The 17,692-nt window shown below is 38.2% G+C and overlaps 3 protein-coding genes across 13 annotated transcripts; 2 read left to right on the forward strand and 1 right to left on the reverse strand.

Annotated features, from left to right (window-relative positions):
- The first annotated feature begins 2,109 nt into the window (after positions 1-2,109).
- On the forward strand, positions 2,110-5,568 carry LOC112282211 (uncharacterized). 7 transcript variants are annotated; one of them, XM_090250486.1, is made up of 6 exons: positions 2,162-2,871; positions 3,090-3,283; positions 3,479-3,723; positions 3,894-4,484; positions 4,685-4,714; positions 5,060-5,568. In XM_090250486.1, the coding sequence occupies exons 4-6, from the start codon at positions 4,001-4,003 to the stop codon at positions 5,245-5,247; spliced, it is 702 nt and encodes a 233-aa protein (XP_090106612.1). In that variant the 5' UTR covers positions 2,162-2,871; positions 3,090-3,283; positions 3,479-3,723; positions 3,894-4,000; the 3' UTR covers positions 5,248-5,568. The 7 variants fall into 7 exon arrangements, with proteins under 7 accessions (XP_090106616.1, XP_090106612.1, XP_090106615.1 ...); XM_090250489.1 differs by having other exon boundaries at positions 3,090-3,146; XM_090250490.1 differs by having other exon boundaries at positions 2,110-3,283; positions 4,685-4,751.
- Positions 5,569-5,854: 286 nt separating this feature from the next.
- LOC112282210 (putative arabinose 5-phosphate isomerase) lies at positions 5,855-8,196 on the forward strand. Its single transcript, XM_024519575.3, has 4 exons — positions 5,855-6,454; positions 6,560-7,063; positions 7,246-7,469; positions 7,598-8,196. Exons 1-4 carry the CDS (start codon positions 6,296-6,298, stop codon positions 7,752-7,754), a joined length of 1,044 nt encoding a protein of 347 aa, XP_024375343.1. The 5' UTR covers positions 5,855-6,295; the 3' UTR covers positions 7,755-8,196.
- A 1,797-nt stretch (positions 8,197-9,993) lies between these two features.
- On the reverse strand, positions 9,994-17,674 carry LOC112282367 (uncharacterized). 5 transcript variants are annotated; one of them, XM_024519882.3, is made up of 11 exons: positions 16,990-17,674; positions 16,139-16,267; positions 15,499-15,649; positions 15,180-15,214; positions 14,763-15,069; positions 13,619-14,599; positions 12,939-13,498; positions 11,918-12,683; positions 10,802-11,376; positions 10,508-10,612; positions 9,994-10,240 (listed from the first exon to the last, which is right to left on the reverse strand). In XM_024519882.3, the coding sequence occupies exons 2-11, from the start codon at positions 16,229-16,231 to the stop codon at positions 10,109-10,111; spliced, it is 3,705 nt and encodes a 1,234-aa protein (XP_024375650.1). In that variant the 5' UTR covers positions 16,232-16,267; positions 16,990-17,674; the 3' UTR covers positions 9,994-10,108. The 5 variants fall into 5 exon arrangements, with proteins under 5 accessions (XP_024375650.1, XP_024375647.1, XP_024375646.1 ...); XM_024519879.3 differs by having other exon boundaries at positions 12,939-14,599; positions 16,139-16,264; XM_024519878.3 differs by having other exon boundaries at positions 12,939-14,599.
- Between the last annotated feature and the right edge of the window lie 18 nt (positions 17,675-17,692).

Consider the following 17,692-nt stretch of genomic DNA (forward strand, 5'->3'; position numbering starts at 1 on the left):
TTGATTAATTGAAATTAAAAAAGTTTCACTAAATTCGCTTTATTTTTAAAAAGAAGTTCAAAAATCTGAAAAAAAAATAGTCTAATTTTTCTTTTCTTTTCTACATGACATAAATGGTGTTGTTTTCTAAAATTTTGATTGAGCCCATCTAAAACGGTGTTTCTTAAAATAAATTAAGAAGTTGTTTCAAAAAGTAATTTAAAAAATTATTAAAAAAATCAAAAATCTTATATCTCTTTTTAATAATAGAATAAAGATATAAGATTATATATTTAGATTTATAGTAAAAAAGTGGTTTAGTCTTATTTATTGTCTTTTCTCACTTAATACTATATCTAAAGACCATGGTTTGTAAAGTATGTTCATTTTTTTTTCTTTTTTCTTTTTTTTTACTAAAAAAGAGATTTTGGTAATGCATTTGAATCATAGCCTTTTAAAAAGAGATTCTAGATATAAAATTTACTTTATTATATGCTTAAGATTATGTATTCTAATATAAAGATTAAAATTTATAATTATTATATGTTTTATACATGAATAATAAAAAAATATATTTGTAATATAAATTTATAATATAAAATGCATGAATTCTTTTTAAAATAAAATTTATAAAAAACATAAGATATCAAAGACATGTGATATATTTTGTATTATTAATTTTAAATTTCACAATGTGTATTATTATTTATAAAATATAAAATTTGAAATATAATTTTTTTTACTTTAAAAATTATATATATATATATATATATATATATATATATATATATATATATATATATATTATAGATTTTAGAAAATAAAATATCACTTATTTTAAATTATATTTAAATAAATAAAATGATAAAATAAAAAAATAAAGATTTTTTGTAGTAGGAGTCTTATTAACAATCATATATATTTTAAATTATAATATCTTTTATAATATTTTTTTATATATTTATGTATTTATATTTTAATATTTTACTTGTGTTAATATTTTAAATCTTTATCGATATAAAACAACATATCTTTCTCAATATTAATTTAAGATTGAATTCTTATAAGTTGTATAATGTGACTTTTTTGAAAATAAATAAACCTACCTTTGTATAAATTTCATATATTTAGAACATGCATTGATTATAATATATCTAAATCATATAACATTAGTAATATGATTGTATCAATATTAAATATTTTAGCCTTGTAACTAACCTTATAATAGTCATAAGTTTACTTATATCTTTTTTTTCTTTAAATTATTACTTTATATATTGTAAGTCAATGTAAAATTTTATTGTGTAAAAGTTTTACTTATAAGCTAGTAAAGATTTTAAAATAAAATAATTCATAGTTGATAAGTTATAGAAAAAACTAAACTTGAATTTTCTAATCTACCAATAGTCCATATAATAGTTAAATTTTGTAATTTGTATTATAAAAATCATAAAAATACAAATAATAATTAATTTAACAACTAATTGTAATAAAATTTAATAAATTTAATATGTTAAAATTCTAAAAATTAAAAATTTTATTGATTTTTATAAAAATATTATTTAATTTTTTTATAGAAATTAATTAGAAATTTTTTTGTAATATAAAAGAATAAATTGAAGTAATTTTACATCATTTTTTTATTTCAAACATAAAATTTTAATTAAATGACAAGAAAGACATGATTAATATTTATAAAATATTAAAATTTAAATAAAATACTAGATATTTATAATATAAAACTAAAAATATGTTAATAAAATAACTAAAATAATCTTGAATGATCTTATTTTTTAAATTTGTAGAGTTTATTTTATATTAATTCCAATCTTTTATATGTAATTGTAGAACCAATTTTATTACTTTAAAGAAAATTAGATCTAAATTTAGATTTTATTTGATAAAAATATTTATTATTACATTTTCTTATAGTACAATACAAACATAAGCATCAACTAAGTTTATCTAGATCTCTACTTCTACATTAATCACATAAATACATTAATTCATATTAAGATGGCATCAACACATATTACAACAATAAGAAATTTTTTAGATAGAAAAAAAAAAAAAAAAAAAAATACTCTATAGCTTTATTTATTTTTAAATCATCATTTATCTACCCTCTAGTTTACTTTCTTGAAATTAAGAACATATTTAGAATAATTAATGAGTAGATCATTAATAATAATATTCCATAGGTAGGATTTTTCAATTGAATATAAATGTGTTGTAGCCTTTGTTGCTTAAAATTTGTCAATGTGGTTATTGTGATAATAGGAGTATACTAAGTTTATTATTATTGAAAATTTTAAAAAAGTAATAAAAACTCTCATTACATGAAATTCACAACCTCTCAAAGACTCAAACCCACGTGTTGGCCAATGCTAAAATGCTGCACTAATTAGTCAAGCAGAAGCCATTTATCAGGACGACCAACCTTTGAAATCTGTTTATTTCCCTATCAAATGAGCCTCCAGTTAGCACGCACCAGGAAGACAATGATTCAAATCCTGAATAGGCTGAGGAGAGTTGCACAAGAGAGTTGAGAAATTTGAATTTGGGAAGCTGTCTTGGGAAGTCCGTCAACATCCCGGTCGGATAAAAAGCAAAGAAAAAAACAAGAAGAAGAAGAAGAAGCAGAAGAAAGAAAGAGAAGCTGGCAGCAGCAGCAGCAATGAGCATCCATCTCTCCGTGCAGCACTGCAAACCTACAGTATAGTCTTCATCATCAATCACGTCACCCCATTTTTTCTCCAGATTACCCTGGCACCAAATTCAGTTTCATTTTTTCACTGACAGAATCACTCAATTGTGACTTGATTCATCCCATCCAGGCTGGGCTGGTTGAGGGGTTAAGAGGTGGATTGGGGTCCTGTCTATCAACCTCCGGTATGACGCTTCTTCGTGTGGGTGCTTCACCGTTGATTATGGCAGAGCTAGCAGACTGACTGCAGAGAATGTGAAGTTGTTAAAGCTTTGAGTAAAATCCGAGAGGCTTTTGGAATCATGTGCTCCCTGGCATGCTCAGAGTAGGATCAACCTTTGTGGTCTCACACACACTCATCCACACTCACTCACGCACTCACTCTCTGTCTCTCCAACAACAGTTTTGTAATGCAACAACAGTCTTGTAAGAAGAGGACAGATGGGAGGAACAGAGCTGAGTTAAGGCCACAGTGAAGTCTGCTCACCTTACCCCTCGATTTTGTAGCCATTTTCTTCCTCTTTTTGTTCACAATTATTGTCGAAGCTGGCTTCGGACTGGTCCGCTACCTTCCGATGCACTTTCGTATTACTCCAGGTGTAAAATCGAATTCTCCATTATAACATCATGAGCACCGGAATTCATTCAATGCCCATTTCGCAATATTGAAGAGAATTACCTGGTGGTAGGGGACTGTGTGTGTGTGTGTGTGTAGTAGGTGAACATGTCTATTTATTGTTCAAATCTATCATGTCCTCATCAAGCTGGCGTTAATCGTTTTTTTTGAATCAGGTTCCCTTTCTTGATGAGTTCTGGAGTGTGCCGATGGTAATTTTGGAGAGGAGGTGACGGCGTCAAGGCGAGATTTCTGAGTGACGGGGAGAGAGAGAGTGAGAGAGAGTATTGCAAGGCAGTGTTGGTAGCAGGTTGTGCACAATTTGTTGGGTTTGGGAGGAGAGTTGTTGGGCTGGGTATGTGGGACAAGCGCTGATGTTGAGTGACGCCGTTTTCTGGTACAGTGATACATGACTTTGGTGGTGAGTACATGGAGCATTAGTTCTTGGGGTCAGAGCTCTTTCGTTGCGAATTCTTAGTTGAATTTCCAGTTTAGTTTTGTATTATTTGACATCAAACCCTGTTCTATGGAGTGTTCTTTAGTTTGGAAGGTTTGTGCAGTGTTAACACTGATCTCTCGTCGATGTTGCAGCTTTGGTGTAGCAGGAAGTGGCGACATAAATGCTATAATCGAATTCTTGCGGAGCCGAGTTGCGGTGTGAATACAGCAGGGAGTGCTGCTTTCTTCCGACGGTGACAATGATCCAGAGAGATAGGGCTTTGGGTCGTGTGCTTGGCCAGCGTTTGATGGCAATTTTGGTCTCCTTAATGGTTATGGCGGTCCTAGAAGTTCGAGTGGCAGCTCAAGGGCCAACTGCAAGTCCTACTGCAGCGGCGCCCAGCCCGCCCATCACCTGTAGTTTTGCAAATACCTCTATGATCTCCAGCAATTGGTGCAATTATAACGATCAGTCAAGGATGGAAGCACAGACTGTAGATTGTAAGGGTTTCTTGACGAACTCCAGTGAACTCACACCAAGTGCCGAGTGCTGCCGAGGCTTTAATGATGTCGCCTACAATCGCACCGCTTGTATCTGCATGGCGACGTTCTACCCGCCTTCAACTCATAATGAATCGCGGCAGCTCGTACTTCCCAGGTTGTGTGGTTTGATAACTGATCTGTGCGGTCAATGTCCCACGTTCCTTGTTTCACGCTCGAATGGAACTGCTTCTCTATATATAGGTGGGTAATCCTGAACGGATCATGTGGTTTTAGAGTTCAGCAGTGCCAGCGGTATGTTTTGGTGTGGAAATTCTTGAAGCTCTTCTAAATGGCTGGCGGTGAATCAGAATGTGTACTAAAAGTTTCTGTCAGGAGCTCGCTGATCGCTGGCTTCAACTTTCAGATTCATATTAACGTAGGCTTTGTTGGGAACAACGTAGTACACAGCAAACGAAGATTCTTAACACAATGTACTTCCACAGCCCAACATTCTTTTGCCATTCACATGTGGGTTAGATTTTTTTTTTTCTTTTTTTTTTTTTCTTTTTTTTTTTTTTTTCTTCGATTCGTTCTGCCATTGTGTCTACTCCTTAACCCTGGTCGAGCGGTGAAACTATTTTGCTAAACGTAACTTGGTTTCTTGCAATACAAACTTACTGTACACATTCATCTAAGGTTTCGTGAAGAATAGTTACAATATTCTGCATATGATCTGCATCTAGAGATAGACTTACAACATGAAATCCTCTTAAGGCCATTGTTACGTCGCTTTGGTGTTATGTGTCATCTGACAATTCCGTCTCGTGTTTGTGCAGCGGACCAACCCTACTCAAAAGGAAAACCAGTGGCTTCCACAGTAGGCGCTATTGCACTTGCGATCATTTTCGGGTTGCTTCTCGTCGGCGGCATCATGGCGCTCATCATTATGTTCATCAAGAAACGTAGAGCCAAGAACAATCCTTCAGGAATTTTTGAAGCTCCTCCTCCTGGGGGGGCGTTTTGAACGGTTCATAGGGCTAGGTAATATCTTGACGTATATTTCGTCATCGAAATGACTAGCACCAAGACAGTGCGTCTCTATACGTGTGTATATGTATATATATATCTGTGCTTACGAGAATGTGCCTCGCCAGAAGTCTGCCATAACTGTATGGCATGGAAGAACTACTTTACGCAATTAGGGGTTGGAATCCACAGAAAGAAATGTAGCGCACTGCGTCCACTTAGCTTGCACTTCGCTCTCAAATAGCTGGATGCCTGTCACAAGAGGTTGTGCAACTTCTTACGAAGCATTAACAACTGATTTAGTCCTAATTTTGCACAATTGGCAGCACATGCCTCACATGTAGAAGAGTCATTTCATGATCTGCATGACCCAGAAGTCTTCTGATTATTCATTTCGTAATTGCTACATTGGAAGAAGTAGCAGGAAGGCTCAACTTTGCCTGTCAACATTCTATACTTGCCGTGAATGGAGATGATTATTTTGCAGCTTTCTGAAGTCATCTTGGAATGGGATCTTTCAAAAGTGTCACAAGATGCACGGCTCTTGGCATGGTACTGTAGTTCGTGAATAGAGACCTAAACTCTAAAATGCTTCCACATGCGCTGCGTTACAATCCAAGGGTTGTTTGCTGTGTGATCTTTCAGAATATCAATGTGCATGAGCTCATTTTCTGTGTCCCTCCACCTCCTCGCCTATGCTCAACAATTTGACGAGAGGAAGGATCTTTGTGACGTGGAATGAAATCTTGGAGATAATGGCCGGATAGCTACGTTGAATTGCCACATGAATGGTGATTCCGGAATATGTCCTAAATTGCATTCTGCTGCAACCTGTGGTGTGAAAATTGGGCTGTGGAGTTCGAGAGCAAGCTAGGATGAATGTGACCACATTTTTGTAGTGATGGAACTACTTAGTAGCTCGCCAAGAAGTTCCAGATCTGGTTACAGGACAAGTGGGAGCTAACTCTGAAAACCTCAGCCGAATTTGGAGGCTCTGCACAGGAAGTTGAACAGATATCCCGTTGTCGACAGTAGATTCCCGGGGCATGGAATCCAATGGCGATGCTTACGACTTGTACTCCTCCGAGAACATTGATGCTCAGCATTGCGAGAAGCACGGATTTGACATACGTCAGCTGAAGCAGTTGTTTCAGGATCAACAGCAGCTTCTCGATCACTTCTTCAAGAACTTGAACTACAAAGAGGTGATAAATCGACTTGTGGTTTCGCCAATCAATCAAAGGTGACTGACGAGGAGTAAGTAACCGGACCAATGTGGAATAAACCAATTAGCATTGCCATGTAAACAGGTGCAAGCATTCACGCAACTGTGCGCCGACACAAAGGGGGTCATCTTCTTCTCAGGAGTGGGCAAGAGCGGGTTCGTAGCCCAAAAGTGCGCGCAGACATTGGTCTCGACAGGCACGAAGGCGGTGTTTCTCTCCCCGACTGATGCCCTGCATGGGGATATTGGCCTTGTTGGTCCCAACGATGTGCTCGTCTTGTTCAGCAAGTCAGGTGCCACCGAGGAGCTAAACAAACTCATTCCCTGCGCGAGAGCTAAGAGTGCCTATCTTGTGGGCATCTCGTCGCTCAAACACTCCAATTTTCGGAAGATGTGTGACATGCATGTATACCTCCCTCTGGAACGAGAGCTATGCCCCTTTGATCTTGCGCCAGTCACTTCGACTGCCATCCAGATGCTGTTCTGCGACACTGTCGCCATAGCACTTATGAAAGCCAAGAACTTGACACGCGAGCAGTATGCCCTCAACCACCCAGCCGGCCGCATAGGCAGACGCCTCAGTTTTCGGGTATGGTGATGCTTTCCTTTCCCTCCTGAACTAATCTCCTGATCCTCCACACACATTTCCACCACCTTTTATGAATGGGATCGAAAACTTTGAACATGGTCCAACACTCACACCATCTGGAATCAATACAGTTGTACCCAGTTGTTTGAGACGGTGTCTCGGTGAGTGTCTTGGTGACCTAGGTCGAGGACATAATGCGAAAAGGCGACTCGTTACCATTATGCAGAGAGAGTGATCTGATCATGGATCAACTCGTGGAGCTGACAGTCAAAGGATACGGCTGCCTCATCGTCATCGACGCATCCAACCGACTCCTGGGCACATTCACAGACGGCGATCTTCGTCGAGCACTTAACTCCAGCCGAGAAAACATCTTCCACCTCCAAGTGGGTGAAATGTGCAACAGGTGAACCACTGAACCCTGAAACTCTGATCTCATCTTCTAGCTCAATCAGCAGCTGAGAAAAGTCTAGTAGTAATCTATCCGGAGCTGCTGTTGTTGTTGATGTTGTTGTTGTTGTGGTGATCCTGCAGGGAGCCGAGGTGGATTGAGGAGAATGTCATGGCAATTGCAGCCATGAAGAAGATGGAAGAGGGTGCGTCGGCGGTGACTTTTCTACCAGTTCTCGACTACAACAAAGTCGTCATCGGACTCATCACTCTCCATGACCTAGTTTCAGCTGGATTGTAGCATTCTGCATCAACAATGTTGTACTGCTCTTGCGCATCCATCCAATGGGTATGTTTTTTTGCCACAATCTCATCGCGCCATGATGTGAGTGTTGTTGGACTTTGCAAGTTTCAACCAGACAAACGTTACATTACAATAGCATGGTCATCGGCACTTGTTGTGCTGGATAAAATGTTCGAGCTTTTTTTCCCCTCCTTCTTGCATGATTTTTATTAACCCAATATTGTGCTGAACTCTGATCGCGAAAACTGAACTTATCTGCTTTTAAACCTCTTGAATATTCAAAAAAGAATATATTTTAACTACTTCTTTTATGTCTCTTTCAGTAACGTTACATATTTTATTTTATTTTCTGTCTGAGAGGAAAGAGAATAGAATGTTGTAAATTTGCATCACTAATGCAAAGTTGAAAAAAAAAGAAAAAAGAAAAACTTAGTCAAAATATTTTTTATTTTTTATTTTTAATACTTATTTTATCACATATTTAAAATTAAAATTTTATAAAATCAAATAACCTCTAAAATTCTTGATCTAAATTTTAAATGTCTTCATTACTAAATCTTTAAAAAAACATATATTTTAGACAAAACAAATCTAGTTGTTAGTCTTCTTAGTGTTGATCTTGTATATATAGTTAGATTATTTTCTTGGATCAATCTATATCCTCTTAAATAAGAAGACAATTTTTTTAATACTTCCATATGTTATAATGTTGTAAAATATTTTAATTTTATCATATTAAGTTGTATATGTTTTACTTTTAATTATTTAGTTTGAGACATAACAATAGGTGCTAAAATATTATAAAGTTATGACATACAGTTGTACAGTTTTTTAAATATGATTCTAAAAGGTAGTTATTGCATGTAACAACAAAACTAAGTTCTCGGTTTGATGTTTAAGAATTATGCAAATTGAAAAGAAATTACTATATATAATGTTGCCATTTTTAAAGAAATTGACCAATATATACAAAATTATTCCATTTAAAATCAAATATTGGTTGTTAAAATTATATTACACATACATACATTAAATAATTTATTTAGGACAAGATTTGCATCTTAATGGTTGGTGCACGAATTATTATTATTATTATTATTATTATTTTCTTCACATATTCTTTTCACAATTTTCCTAGTAATACATCAAATGTTTTTGATGTTAGATCTTTTTCTTTTATAGCCAATAAAATTGAATTTAAAATATACTCAATAAATTCCATTTCAATTAATTTAATACAAAATAGAAGGGTGTCATACTTTTGCAATTGGAATTTTATAATTATAAAAAAAGAATTAAATGTAAAATATATTATTTTTACCTATGCACCAAACAAAGTAAAGACATCTACCTAACAACTTAATGCTAATTATGTTGTAGACAACTACTATAAATTAATTTTCTTTATTACATTCACATTTTATTATTGCTCAAATAAAAAATAATAATAGTAATAATAAAATGCATCCTATTGCAACAGTCATTGCAATTTTTTTGATACATAACAGAAAACATAAATAAAATAAAATAGAGATATTGCATCTCCATGGTTCTTTGCAATTTATGTTGTGTATGCATTTTTATCAAAAAAATTTCGAGGACTAATACTGCCAACAATCACTTTGAAAATGATGAATTTTCACACCCCATGACAAAAAAATCATCTTTTAGAGATTTGAAATATGACGATATTTTTCTCTTTTCTTTAACATTCGGATTCAAAACCTCTACCCTTCCCCCCCGCCCTAAATACCCCTGTTGAATGGTAAACTGTATTTGAAACATGAACATGTCGAGGAACTTTACGCTTAACCAACTGCAAGATGAAATTTTGCTTGCAGCTTGTATCCAATTGCCCATTTTCTGCATCCCTTCGTGGCCAGTTTGATGGAAACTTTCTTTTCAATTCGTCAAACACCACCTTCTCACCAATCAAAATACAGCTGCCATCAGCTCTTTCAATCCTCCTGAGGCTCGGCTGCAAACCTTTCCTAGGAGCACTCATCTGGTTAAAAGTAACTAAATCCTTTCCATTGGTGAGGGGCTTTGGCTGGCAGCAGTTGCGCACAGACAGAGGATATTCAATGCTACAATACTGCCCTCAGTATATACCACTAAATCTGTTGGTGGGGCTCATTTTCTGAGGAATTCTTCAACGCATGCTTAAGCACATTTATCCATCTTTGCCCCTTCTCCAAACATACCACGAAAAAGGACAAGCTCAATGCAGTTAGGGTGCAGCTCCAAAATTTCCCAACGTAATCGTAAGGCAGCTTCAGATGAATTATTAATAAACCTTTGCAACACATATACAGTCCAGCACCTGAACAACTTTTAACACAAGTGTTCTGCTATTGGCTCTCTTCCCCATCATTAACGAGAGCCTGAACTGATACGCCACAAGCATTCAAGCACTCCAGTAGTATCTGCTTGTTGTTGATGTATAGAAGCAGGAACTCACAAGAACCTCTACTGTTCTCAATCTGCGCAGACGATGGATTATTAAAATTACAAAATTGTAAGTACTGGAAAAGCGGCATGACGTACTAAGACTAAGACAATTTTGGAACCTAGTCTGATGTTGAAGACAGTCAGTGTCGAAATACAGTAATTGTGGTGTAACTCTTTAACATGCATGTCACTCATAACGCTTACGCTACAACATTGCTATCATAGTCTCGATACAAAGTGACAAACATGCATCTCACAAATCCAAGTATACAAAAAGCCTTAAATTTCATTCGACTTACTTCGTTACACACGTCAGTACATGTGCGATTCAGATCGAAGTGAATGGGTGTTAGAGGAAACCCCAACCATCCTTTGGTGTTTCCTAGCTTTCTGTCGACATGTTCCTGATTCACACAGATGTCAGCCACCTTCGTTCAGAAGCCAAATTTCCTTTTATCAAGCACTTGCTAACCAATCCATGTAAGGAGCAGTAAACTCCCGACAAGGAATAATTAACCTTAAGTGGTTGGTTCCTTTTCCCGAGCTTCTACCAGTTCATCTAATAACAGGCACAAAAGTATAATTTCACGTACCTCAAAGGTAGCTCTTAGTTTATCTCTAGAATCGCACCAACCACTTGCATCCACAAGAGTCATTTGACTGCCGAAGTTGGAAAATATTGCATGCAAATATGGCATATCTGAGTGTAATAGCCTCCGTGTGGCAGATACAAGATCAGAAGATTTGAAAGGATTAAATTTGTATTGGCGACCAAGACAACACCAAACTCTGGAAGTTAAGCCCTCTTCATGATTGGTGGTATATGCTCTAATCTTATGCGAAGGTGCTGGTGGTCTTCTGTTCCAAGGGAAAGTTCTAGGAACTAATGACTTATTGCCAATAATTGTCCCAACATTTTTCGATGCCCCGCTGCCGTTTTCTTCAAGTGAAATGCTGAATTCTTCTGAAGACAGCTTCTGCTCTTCAACCTCCGGAGCAAAATTCGAGTACGTCCTGAGCTGTGCAAAGAAAAGGGCTTGGTCCAATGTGCTGTGGGCTACATCGATGCGTTTTCTCCAATGTTCAAACAAGCAAAACGGTTTACGAGGATACAACATACGGCTCCAAGTCTGAGATTTCACACAATTGTGCCAAGCATCCTGGAACCCTGAGCACATCATGTTTTAGCAAAACATAGTCAGAGTTCTGTATTAAGTGACTACAAAAGAGGAGTCGGATTTTATATCCATGGCTCTTCGGTTTTAGCCCAAAAAATGAGCGAAAACACTTCCAATTACTGAACTAACAGAGCCAACACATAGTTCAGTTGATGGAAACTACTAATGATTCAGGGCTACTGGTTTGTCGTCCTGAACCACGTTCATGAATCCAGGTGGACAAGTCGACACCGGCCAGAGGATCCTCTTCCGCAAGCACACCATGATATGCTTTTGCTGGATTTTCAGAACTAGATAAACGAAGACACACATCGTATATATAATCTCTCATCGCCCCTACTCTCCAATTTTGTCCTTTTTATAGTTCTAGTAAACCCTTGACCTTCTTGTTCTATCGAAAATACAGCACACCCACGGTTAGTAGATGCAGAAACTTCGCCGTCTGCACCACAAGCGCAACCAAGTGCTTCGCTGTACTCGAAAAGAGAATTTTATTACCACTAACTCCCTGTGTGCTGTGAATATGCCTACCTGACAACTGGATAACATGATAAATTGCTTTGTCAAGTTTACCCTCCAAAATTTCTGTGTCCGCTTTGCTTGAGGACCTCTCAAACGTCTTCTTATTAACTTGAGCAGAAGATCGAATCCAAGTCCCTTGAGCTGCAGATGTAACATTACCGGAAATGCCTACATGACAATCTAACTTCTGTCCTGTTAATGGTGTCGAGCTATTCCTCACCATCGTCGTGTACGATAGAGAAGAAAGCTCCAAAATTCTTGGAACTGTACCCTTGTCATGAGGAACTAATCGGTTGTCATACATTGAGTAAGAAGCTTGTTGAAAAAGTATTAGTTCTGCGATTTGAACCAGGACTCTAAGAAATTTTCGACTTTGAAAAAGTGTTTCACAGCGGGCAGTAGCTGCACGAAGTGCAGTTTGGGCGTCATGATAAGCTTTGCACAATTCTCGCTCCTGGGTTACACAATCTCCTCTATTGGCCTTTGCCTCTTCTAGATCCTTGTCCACACGGTTCGCTTCCTCTCGTAATTTATCCAAAAAATTACTCGCACTTCCTCCTGTAACACTACTCTGTATCCTCAAATGATTCAAATGACTTTTGCCAGATCCATGCTGATGCCAACAAGACCAAGGATCACAATCTCCTGGGTCTTCGGAAGAAGGAGCTAACGCCTGATTGCTCTGCAAAGATGGTTCGTCAGGTACTACGATCTGTACTACAAGGCTTGTAGCAAATGAAGGTGGCAATATATTCTTTCCCCCATTAAACATAACCTGAACATCAGCAAAACCAGTAGTAGTTAAAAAGATCCCAAAATTTAAAGTTAAATAATAAATAAATAAATAAATAAATAACTGTGCGACGAGTGCAGGAAGCTGCCGGAAAATATCTCCATGTACCCTAGGCATCACTTCCAGTTCAGTGCTCGAAGACACCTTTAAACTGTTCAAAATCAAAAGTGCACCTTGCACTTGTGAGTTGCTAAAATGAGCAGAAGTAGATAGTTAGACATCAATACTGCTTCTTACTTTGAGAATTCCTGATGAAACAACTCCGTCTTGGGCACAGTGCTTCTGTGCATGCTGGTAATGCTGACCATGCACATGTATATATGATACTGAGACAGGGGCATTCGTTTGGCAAAAGCTTCTGCTTTCATCTCTCCTATGTTTTACGTGGCCTGTTGATGGAGGACCTGGTGAACATGACTGTGGCCTCGACCTTTGTTTCGACAGGAACGAGAAGGAGAGCGAATTGGCAGCTGCATGTTCAGTGTCACGAGCACGTCGCACGTGCTCATCAATTCTTCGCCTCTTCAACAGCATTTTATCGTCATCAGCAACAATATGATTTGCCACTCTGGAGAGGGAATCTGGACCCGGCCGCGCAAGAATCGATAACAGAGTGTCGGAGCTCTGATCCCATGAGTGTTCCTTTTTCTGTTCTGTGGACTCGTCACATGTAGGTACACGTCTTTTCAAACTCGAACTTCTTGTCTGACGCAGCTGTGTTGACTCCAGATGCAACTCACTTAAGATTCCTGAAGAAATTGCGGCACAACTTCTACCAGGTAGTGTAGGAGTGCCCACTGTCGGAACATTGGCAAAATTGTTATAAACAACTTTTTCTGCAGTTAAATTTTGAAACGAAATTTGAATTTTCTCTACGTTTCTGGATTCAGTGACACCAGATTCTATCTCCTGAATACCTGAAGTGTTCTTGGTACCAAACTCCACCACCTTAATCCCAAATAGCGGAGGCTCCACAGACGGGGCAGCCACTGTGCCACCACATACTGTAGTTCGTGAGGATTCTGCAGCCGTGGATGCTTTACTGAATGAAAAATCTCCGCATGAAACAATATTTTTACTTTCTTTACTGATCCCAAAACTGCATGTCTCAGAATTTTTTTCCGTCTTAACAGAGTAATCTGCCTGTTGATTCATAGCAATCTCATCTGGTATTCCAGTTGAGCTCTGAAAATCAGATGATTTTGGAGTCAAATCTGCGTCACATACATTTCTTGCACCACACTCTGTCAGCTCTGCATCAATTGATTGAAAGCTGCCAAATACAAGGTCAATAAATGCTGCATTTGCTGGCCTGAGTTTTCTCTTCAAAGTCCTACTTGATCTGTTCACAGCTACGTTGATACCCGATGCTTTAGAAATTCTTTGTGTTCCCTCATTTGAACCTTGTTCCAAAACTCCAGGAGAAGCTTTACTTCGGGGTTCTGACAACCGGCTGACGCGGTTACGTTGTAGGAACTTGTTCTCCTTAGCTGCATCCAATTGACGCAAGGTCTCTATTTTTGTTTCTGTTCGAGGTGGAGGAAGCTTTGAAATCAATGCAGGTCGCATTATGGGTCCTGTTTTGGTGTTCAAAGTAGTATTAGTAAATCTCACACCGTTTGTTTGTTTCACTCTGCGCTTGACATCTGAATCCGCACATGCAAGGGTATGGGTGCCAGAGGTAGGCCTCCCGCCAGCAGCTTTCACTTGGTCAACACCACCTCTGGATAGTATTTGCACGGGCTTCGCTATCGGTCGCTCCTCTTCACTGTCGCTATCGTCAATATTTATTATGAGCTTTTCGTTGTGATCAGCAGTCCTAGAAAGATAGAGAGCTGCCTGAAAATCATTCGTTTGCATACAATCCTCAGATAAAGGGATTGGTTGTAACCGTGAACCTGAAAAATATTAGACTCAGCAGTCAATTTTCTTCTGAAAATTCTAGACGAGCAAGTCATGCAAAGCTGAAGGAGATGTAAAATTCCTTTCTGCAGAACACTGGTTTGAAATAGTTATATTCACCACACGGAAAATAATTCACTGAGCAATAAAGCCTCGTACCTAATAAGGGTGAAAAAGGCCTGCCCGAGGAAGCAAAGGGAGGCGAAAACGACTTCCGTGAGGAAATAAAGGACATTCCGGTGATTCTGTTCGAATCGATCGATACATCTACAGGTCTCGCACCTTCCTTTGCATGTGAGAGTGGTAGCTTAGCGCTAGAACCATTGGGTGATGATCTGAAAACTGGTGCTGCTGCAGATAGTTTTTCCACAGAACCATGAGCAAGAGCCTGTGACACGAAAGATTCCCCTTCGAAAATCTCCGCTGCATCCTCTCGGCTTGCTTTATACGCATCTGGTTGGGGACACTGCAAACATATATTCATTGAACTAAGGCAATAAGACAATTTCGGTGAAGGGAGATACTACTGTTCATTACGTAGAAGAAGACTTTGCTCGAGAACAGATGATAGAATACCTGCCCTTGCGTGTGAGAAGTTACGCCTGAGTTTTCTAAACTCACCACACCCAACCACATACCTCACCTCATTAGCATCAGACAGGTACTTTTTCTGTTTTGTTTCGTTTTATTTCGATATGATGATTAGAAAAGAATGAAGCAATATCATGAGCTCCTAAATTACTTATACGTCTACCGGCGGAGTCTTTAACAGCCATGATATTTAAAAGATTGCAACCAATTCATCTCTTCGTGTCTGTCTGTGTTAAAGAGTGTGAGAGAGGAAAGAAAGAACATCCTTATGTAATACGCCAGATTTAGAAATAACTACTCATACCTTCAAGAGGTAATTTCAAAAAGTCTCCGGGCGGGTATGAAGTGCTCAACCCATTGAGATGTTGTAATTTATTCGCATAGGAGGCTTTTCTTACGGATGACATTGCTATCAAGTTGGAAGAACTAGTAAATCCTGTCGTCTTTGCCTCTCCCTGCGAAACAACGTCAGCTTATCCTCCCACTATTGAATTATTCAGAGGAATACCACGCGCAGACGTCTGTTACCATTACAACTATTGCAGACATTCACAACCAAACAAAGATCGTACTGTAACAGAAAATGACCATCACCTGAATATCATCATGAAGCAGCATGGACTAGGGCATTGTCTCAATGCAGACAGAAGAAAGATTTGCTGATGAAAAATGACGTTCATAGTCCACAAATATCCAGCAAAACATTCCTCAAGTAGACTCAGAGACAAGACGCACGGTATAATAATCGCGATGGATTGTCTGGGCTAAAATTAAGAATGTCTTACTCTAGTATAAATGAAAAGATAGGAAAGAAAAGATGGAACACAAACATGTTAATTTGATAATATGTAGGAAGCGATGAGAGCAGGCATATCGACAATCAGATTCATATCGAGGAGAGGATATTATAGTAGAGCACCAACAGGTAGAGATGAGAGCAGTACATCATCATCAGATGAGGAGAGCTCCATTTCATCTATCTCCAGCTCGGGTCGCTTCAAATCGGGCCGAGTTCGTAACTTTTGATTGGAGGGCATTGAAGCAATCACGCGAGACCGCAAAACATCAACCTGCTGAACACCATACTTTTTCGACTTAGTGCCTTCTACAGATGCCATAAGCCGATTGATTTCAATAGAAAACATTCTAAAACGTAACACACATGAAGCTAGACAAAAATTGCATCGCAACCTCATATTCTACTCTAAGATACTCAAAAATGGTGGCACTTCTTGTAAGCAGATACAAAGCGAACACGTTTGTCTAGGTCCACAATGTAGTACATTTATTTACAATTTACAGGAATCTCATCCACGAGAAACATTGAGAAAAAGGTCGGTCCTGCAATATTGAAAAAAACCAGCTCCCTACAGATGATACCACATGCGTAACAACGGTAAATACCGACTTTCTAATCATGATTTACACCTTCATGTTTAAGCAGTAACCAAAGCATAATATTGAAAATCAATAGCTATCTTACTACTTTCAGGATATGGTGACATTCCAAGTTCAATATATTGAGATAAGAGGATTAACCACAATCACGCTCATAAAATAAAGTTTCCCGCGCTTGTACATAGGGTGAACTCGTAGCTTGACCAAATCACTAGAATTCCGTGCTTTAAAACTAGCAGTTGAACTATAGAAGATACACAACGACTACGAAACAATTGCACAAGCAAACAGAACCTGATTCTTCCAAAGCATAAATTAAGAAGTCCATTCCCATTCTTAACCTCAATCATAGATTTCCCACACATTACGACGAACAATGCCTGTCGGTGAAACTTACACACTGAAACGGAATCACAGTTTGTCCTCACATCATGGGATCACAGTTGGACCATAAAGACTCGAAGCTTCTGTGAAATAAAATGGCGAGCACAAGACACCGCGAGAACCTCTCAAATCGTCATCAATCCCCGCATTTTTTCCAGAACACGAAAAAGAATCCACCTATTGATCGCAATAAATTCCTGGCACTCCTCGGCGCCAATGAGAGCGTCTGCAATGGCCAGCAGGTAGAAACGGAAAACGTTTCAAGGTCAGTAGGAAGATGCGATGACTCTAAGCAAGCGAGAGCATGAGGTTCCGGAGGCTTTGTAGCTATGACGAAACAGTTCGCTTCTACTAGTTCCCGAGGAACCGAGATATCTAAATGGCGGGCCACTATCGAACTTGTAGCGTCGTCACCAACGAGGGCGCAGATATGCCTTAGGAACGACTCTGTGGGACTTTCATTGCTCTTCGTCGTGATTGCAAGTGTGATGAGCTACTACATAAAGAATTTGAGAATCGGTTACTGAGATCACAGTATGGATGCTGCAGCCTCTTGGATTATCACAGTAACACTCTGTGTGTTTGACATGCGTAGTGGCCAAGTAGTTCAGAAGCATACAAATTGAATAGGTTTCCTCAAGGATGTTTTAGTTTGAGGAAATGGTCCTGGCCTATCTGTGCAACTAGTATGTAATGGTTTGTTGAGTTTTCATATT

Source organism: Physcomitrium patens, chromosome 5 (genome assembly GCF_059467195.1).
Source record: "Physcomitrium patens ecotype Gransden chromosome 5, ASM5946719v1, whole genome shotgun sequence".
In the NCBI taxonomy this organism is placed as follows: domain Eukaryota; kingdom Viridiplantae; phylum Streptophyta; class Bryopsida; order Funariales; family Funariaceae; genus Physcomitrium; species Physcomitrium patens.

Coding starts and splice junctions, on each gene's coding strand:
- LOC112282211 (XM_090250485.1), top strand. CDS start 4,001: ATGATCCAGAGAGATAGGGCTTTGGGTCGTGTGCTTGGCCAGCGTTTG. Junction 4,485..4,684: donor AACTGCTTCTCTATATATAG/GTGGGTAATCCT, acceptor GGAACAACGTAG/TACACAGCAAACGAAGATTC. Junction 4,715..5,059: donor ACGAAGATTCTTAACACAAT/GTACTTCCACAG, acceptor GTGTTTGTGCAG/CGGACCAACCCTACTCAAAA.
- LOC112282367 (XM_024519879.3), bottom strand. CDS start 16,231: ATGCCCTCCAATCAAAAGTTACGAACTCGGCCCGATTTGAAGCGACCC. Junction 15,070..15,179: donor CTTCTCACACGCAAGGGCAG/GTATTCTATCAT, acceptor ATATGTTTGCAG/TGTCCCCAACCAGATGCGTA. Junction 11,377..11,917: donor TCATGTTATCCAGTTGTCAG/GTAGGCATATTC, acceptor TGATGTGCTCAG/GGTTCCAGGATGCTTGGCAC.
- LOC112282210 (XM_024519575.3), top strand. CDS start 6,296: ATGGAATCCAATGGCGATGCTTACGACTTGTACTCCTCCGAGAACATT. Junction 6,455..6,559: donor AGAACTTGAACTACAAAGAG/GTGATAAATCGA, acceptor CCATGTAAACAG/GTGCAAGCATTCACGCAACT. Junction 7,470..7,597: donor GTGGGTGAAATGTGCAACAG/GTGAACCACTGA, acceptor GTGATCCTGCAG/GGAGCCGAGGTGGATTGAGG.